The sequence below is a fragment of the Triticum aestivum genome, chromosome 2D, assembly GCF_018294505.1.
Source record: "Triticum aestivum cultivar Chinese Spring chromosome 2D, IWGSC CS RefSeq v2.1, whole genome shotgun sequence".
Taxonomy (NCBI): Eukaryota; Viridiplantae; Streptophyta; class Magnoliopsida; order Poales; family Poaceae; genus Triticum; species Triticum aestivum.
Window position 1 is genome coordinate 641,455,068 of NC_057799.1, and position 6,273 is coordinate 641,461,340.

General features: G+C 50.5%; 1 protein-coding gene across 2 annotated transcripts; it reads left to right on the forward strand.

Moving 5' to 3' along the window:
* The first annotated feature begins 3,392 nt into the window (after positions 1-3,392).
* LOC123055278 (uncharacterized) lies at positions 3,393-5,583 on the forward strand. 2 transcript variants are annotated; one of them, XM_044479271.1, is made up of 2 exons: positions 3,393-3,535; positions 4,243-5,583. In XM_044479271.1, exons 1-2 carry the CDS (start codon positions 3,508-3,510, stop codon positions 5,076-5,078), a joined length of 864 nt encoding a protein of 287 aa, XP_044335206.1. In that variant the 5' UTR covers positions 3,393-3,507; the 3' UTR covers positions 5,079-5,583. The 2 variants fall into 2 exon arrangements, with proteins under 2 accessions (XP_044335206.1, XP_044335205.1); XM_044479270.1 differs by lacking the exon at positions 3,393-3,535 and having other exon boundaries at positions 4,145-5,583.
* Positions 5,584-6,273: the final 690 nt, after the last annotated feature.

Below are 6,273 nucleotides of genomic sequence, written 5' to 3' on the forward strand. Positions count from 1 at the left end.
GAGGAGAAACCAGTTAAGATTCTTGACTATGCCAGCCGAGTTACCTGCAGCAAGGTTATCAAGTTTTGCATGGTCCAGTGGAGTCACCACACGGAAGATGAAGCCACCTGGGAGCGAGAGGAAGATCTACGAAAAGACCACTCCCACCTGTTTTCTAGCCAACCCGAATCTCGAGGGCGAGATTCATCTTAAGGGGGTAGGTTTGTAACATCCCAAATTTTCAATTTGATATGTTATACATAGATCATCATTGCATATCATGTTTTATTGTATTTTGACAAATCCTCGATGAATCCTAAGCAACTCAAGGACCCTCGGAGAGAGTTGGAGATTTTCTCGAATTTTCGTATTTGATTTTCATCAAATAATAAGACGAGGATTTTGGTTTTAATTATTTTTCTCTCCGGAAAATATTTCATTTTAAAAATAAACGAGAGGAGAAAATATGACTTCTCCAAAACAATTGAAATACTGGAGGTAAAATGTTAAAATCATTTATTGGAATTTATTTGGATTTTATTTGCAATTTTTATTGCATTAAAAATATTGCATGTTTTCAAAATATTTATTTTGTGTTAAAAAAATGTTCACCCTACTCTAGAATTTCTAACTAGACGGGGAAAATTTATTTTATATTTTTCTGATTTTTATTTATTTTTCTGTGAATTGTTTTCCGCGGAACGTATTTAAAAAAAAGAACCGCGCGACGCCGACTGGGCCGAGCGCCAAGCCGCCGGCCCGCCCGCGCCCTCTCCTCCTCGCGCACGGGAGAGCGCCGCCGCCGTGTCCTCCATGGACACGGGACCGAGCCCCGCCGGAGCTTGCCCCCTCCTCCAAGCTTGCTCCCCCCTTCCTATATATACCCCCCCTCTCTCTCTCCGCCGCCGCCGCCGCCGCCGTTCGTCGCCGGAGCCGCCCCCGCCGAGCCCCACCGCACCCCCGCCTCACCGGAGCCCCGCCGGACCCTCGCCGGAGCCGCCCCGACGAGGTATACCCGCTGCCCGTTCGTCGTTGCCGGTTTTTGTTAAAAAAACCCTTTGTTTTAAAAAAAACCCTAGATCGGTTTTTTTTCGGTTTTATTATTTTGCGAACGTTCACCGAACCGTTCCTTTTAACGAACGCGTTCGTCGGTTTTTCTCTGTTAACGAACGTCCGTTCTTTAGCCGTTCGTCCGTTTTTCTTTTTTTCGTCGGATTTTTCTGCGATTATCTCAGATTCGATTTTTGATCGAATCTTCGTTTTTGTTTAACTTCTCGCTCGTTTATCGAAATCAGGCGATTCAAGCGCCTAGAGTTTCGTCTCGAAATTCTCTTTCCGTTTAACCTACTCAAACAAGTTTTTGCTACAGTAAAATTTGACCTAGATCCAGATTAGCAAACGAAGCTTCTTTCTTTCGCAGTTTGACTTTCGTTGCTTCTTTCGAGTTGATTCTTTTTGCAAACCGGAGTTCTTAAGTTGAACTTTCTGGTTGGATCTTTCATTCGAGTTTTACCTGTGCATTAGATGAGTACTGATTGTATGTTTGTTTTTTGCGATAGAGTACCCGGAGTGTGCCGCTTGTTACTTCGAATCGCTAGGTTTTGCGATCATCGGCAAGGCAAGTAACACTTTGATCATGTATCTTCCATACCCAGTTTTTATTGCATTAGATCAGTTTTCCTCAAACACTTGTATGATTAGGATCTAATTAAATTGTGGGTATTGGGAAGTAGTTGAGGTAGTACCTATTACCTGTTTTCTTATCAAACCCTTGGGAGTTACTTCTACGTTTGCTATTATATTGCCATGCTATGCTCGTAGACGTGGATTGGGTTTGAGTGATATTCATGACAGATGTGAGATTGTTAATAATGGTTTACTTAAGGTGGCAACTAAAACTCACATCTGGGTGGATTGAGGTACCTGGGTATTCCGGGATTGCCTGTTTTTCTTTTGGACCGCCACCCAGGTTCAAAGGGATCATGAGATTATTCATGCTAGAAACTTCCGTGTGCAGCCGCAAGCTATTATGGGCTCTAGCATAGTTGACTAAGTTGTGTGAACTCTTACAGTGGTAGACTAGCAGATGTAGGGGAAAGTAGGTGTAACTGTCTACCCATACGTAAGGTGCAAACACTTCTGAAAGACTGTGTCTCGGTCATCCGTTTCTCAAACATCATGTAGTGCGAGAATCAAGCGGAGGCGATCGAGTCTTGTGGGGAAAAGTGCACAAACCTCTGCAGAGTGTACAAACTAATCATGGTTAGCCGTGTCCCCGGTTATGGACAACTTGAGTATCTAGTACTTGGATTATCATGTGAATCTCATCACTATGTTACTTCTAATTAATTTTGTTGGGTTATTGATGACATTTAATTGGGATTGAGATGCTGTCAACCATCTCAATGTTTCACAACCACCATGATAGTTAAATAAAATTTATTCCTTTGAAGTAGGATAAAATTGGCTTTTCGCAAAATTGTAACCATAGAGCTTTCCACCAGCCATATATGCATGTAGTATAGCATCATTATTGTTCATTATCCTCTATGTGTTACATTGCCAGCATATTCTATGTGCTGACCCGTTTTCGGGCTGCAACGTTTCATGTTGCAGACTTTTCAGACGACGAGTAAGGTGCCTTAGGTCGTAGTCTTATACTCAGTGATGCCGCTGGAGTTGATGGACTCACTTATCTTCCAAGTCTTCCGCTGTTATCGTTGTTAGATGGCCTTAAGCCATGTTTATCATACTTATTCTCTTTGGAGATATTCGATGTAATAAGTGTGTGATTGCTACTCTGTTATAAATCCTCCATTTGTACTGTGCGTGTCAGCATTACTGATCCAGGGATGACACAGGTGCACAGCAGCACAAACCATTTGAGGTCTGGTCGCTACACCTAACATAAATTTTCGCCATGGCAAATTTTGGAAAATTGCATGTGATCTTTATAAGAGATATTTGTTATAATTTTTGTTTTAGAAATAAAAATGGTGTAAAACTTGGCATTAAAAAAGTAGAACATCATGCCAAATTGGTAAATATTTTGTTCTATTCGAATATTAATTTTCTTTGGGAAAATCTCACTTGTTGTAAAATGTCATGGCATTTTTTTTGTTATGGGTATAATTTAATCAGGTCAGAAAAAAAATCCATTTTTGGTATTCTTTTCAACTTCTGTTTTTGTACATAATGGCAATATTTATGTTTTTGTTTTTGTACATATGGGTATAATTATATCTCGGCACATGGCAATATTTCCCTTTTTGTACATAATGGCAATTTTGTTCGGTTTTTGATGCTCCAAGCTGGGGCTTATTTCGACGCTCAAACCTGAGCCGTTTTTGGCCCATTTATTTCCTCCCACATGAGATGGGTTCGTGTTGGGGAATACATATAATTCAGAAGAATAGATGAGTGATTCATACACATCATCTCTTTCTTTTATCGAGGGCTCTAGCAATTGATATCCTTTCGCAAATAATTACAGAGAGAGAGAGAGAGTAGAGCGAACGAAAACGTTCGATGTGGCATCCGCCCAGACCGAACTTTCGGGCATTATCGGACCCATTATCGGGGGTCCAGAAGTGCCTTTTCGGTCCGCATTTGAATTAATACGTTTTGTGTCGATGTTGCACTTATATTCAGTGTTTCCTAAAATAAATTGTTTATGTTTCTCAGGAGGAAAAAAAATCATATAATCAGCCAACGGGGAGACGGCGATGCAGGCGGAGCGGCCTGCGAGGCGACGCGTTTGTCACGCGAAAGCCATGGCCGCGTCACGTGAAACGCCTCAGCACGCCACGGCAGTGACCAGCCCAGCCATCCATCCATCCACCCATCACTGCCCCACCACCGCGCGAACACGTGCCCCGCTGGCGCCGCGCGTGCCGCCGCGCCTCGCTGGCGCGAGCCTGGCCGCGCAGCGCCTCGCACGTTTCGTCCTCCGACGTGGCGCCCTGCGACCCCGGTCAGTCAGTCCGTGGCCCACGCGGCCCGCCGGGGCCCGCGCACCAGCACCTTCCCTGGATCCCGTGCCGCGCCCTCTTGCCTTGGCTCGCAAGGAAAGACAGAGACCACTTCCCCCCTCCGGCCCCACCGCCTTTACCATTGGCCCAGCCCAACCCAACCGCCTTCAATCCCCTGTATATAACCCCTTCCGAGCCACGCCACCGCCGATGCCCACCCGCTGCTAGTCTAGTCCAGTCGTCGAGAGGCTCGGAGCGATGGGCGAGATGGAGTCGACCTCGCCGCCGGCCGGGGCGGGCGGCGCGGTTCTGCAGGTGGTGTTCGTGGACGGCGAGCGGAGCGTGGACCTGGGCACGGTCACCGTGCAGCCGTCGCTGGGCGTGCGGAAGCTGCAGGCGGTCGTGGCGGACCGGGTGGGCGTCGCGCCGCAGCAGATCTCGGCGTCCCTGGCCCGGCCCCGCCGCCAGCGCCGCGTGCCGCTCGACGAGGGCGCCGACCTCGCCGCCGCCGTGGCCCGCGAGGGCGCCGGCTGCTACGTCCTCGCCGGGCTCCGCCGCTCGCGCCGCGACCGCCGCGGGGGCCGCTCCAGGCGCGACAGGAAGGGCGCGGGCGCGGGGCCTCAACAGCCGCTGCTGATGGCGCCGACGGCGGCCTCGGAGCGGACCATCCTCAAGCGGCTCCCGTCGACGGATCTGGCGTCCCTGGCGGGCGCCGCGTCCCCGGTGGCGGCGTTCGGCGGGTGGGACTACGAGGCGCAGCTGCGGGAGCTGCAGCGCCAGCACGAGTGGTACATGATGAGCACGGCGGCGCCGGATCCGTACCTCCTCCCGCCGCTCCTCGACGACCCGCCGGCGGCGCTCTGGCCGGCGCGCCCCTCGACGCCCTGCCCCGACTGCGAGGCTGCGGCCGCGCTGGGCCTGCGCGAGCCGGCGTTCCACTGGTGCGTGCGCGACGCGGTCACCGTGGGGTTCCGCTCCCCGGTCGGCCCAATCGAGCGCCCGTCCGCCGCCAGGAGATCCCCGTCCCAGACGCCGTCGCCGACCCCGTCGCCGCCGCCGTTTGCGCCCGCCACCGGCCGCCATCTGCAGTCCTTCCTCCATCCCGGCCTGACGCCCCTCTGCTACTAGCCGCCCGCCCGCCCGTCAGTTAATTAGTAGAAGAAGGTGTAGAAAAGCAAAAGGGGAATTGGGCCATGGTTGCGTGCGGGGTTTGTGCAGTGGGAGGAGCAGAGGACAGGCGAAGGCGACGACTCCAGAGAAGAGAAGAGAGGAGGCTGCCTGCCCGCCTGCGCGGTGCCCGGCTGGACACGTTCCGGCTGGAAGATTTCTTTCTGTTTTTCTTCCGTGTTTTGCTGGGGTGGTTGGGCTGTGCCGTGGTAGTGCTGTGTGACAGCTGGTGGGGTGCGCGTGTCCGTCCGCGCTGTTGGACGAGTCCGCAGATCCATCCCTCCATCCCTCTGGAATGCTCCTCTGTTTTTTCTTTTCCTTTTTCTTTGTTTAGTGAGAGAGAGATAGTGAGTGAGAGAGAGAGAGAGTGCCCCTAGTGGATTATGGGGCGATATTGGTAGTTGTTTCTGGTATATCGAAGTGGTATATGCAGATGAAGCAAGATGAATTTCACCGTGCCAACAAACCGTGTTCCCTATGATATTTTACCTTCTTTTCCTCTGATATTTCTTTCACACCACACCAAGAGCTGGAGGCAGGCAACGTGGAAAATGGGCGTTGGTTTCCACGCCGAGGCTGATGTGTTACTGCTGCCGTGTGACGTTGAGCGATTGCAGACGGCGACGTAGTACTACGTGAAGTTGTTATTCCCCGTTCTAGAAAGGTGGCGAAAATTCACCCGTAAATTGACCACCCAATTTCCCGTTCATTTCTAGGATATTTATAAGCGTACGCGCGATGGCGACGCTATTCTCCGTGGATGGAATACACCGGCCGGCCGGATGCAGCCGCCTCCGTGGATCAAAACCGAACCCTAGCTACCACGTGACACATGCGGTAAGCAATCCAAACAACTAAAAAAACGAACCCTAGTTAGCAAAACAATCGAAATCAAAATCGTAGAGCAGTGGGCTACGTTACGTATTGTCCGTGAAACCGCTGCCATCTGTCGACGGCCGGCTCCTCCAAGTGCGTGTTCATGGGCCTTACGGAAACAGTGGTGTGTGTACCGCCGTCGCCGTGGTTTTCACTTGGTGACGGCTCCAAGGCTGAGTACAGCGCAAGCTTCACAAAGGGTACTCTGACTACCAACCACCATGGAGGGCAGGAAAAGTCAACCTTGGAATGGAAAATTATATACTCTTGCAAGACAAGT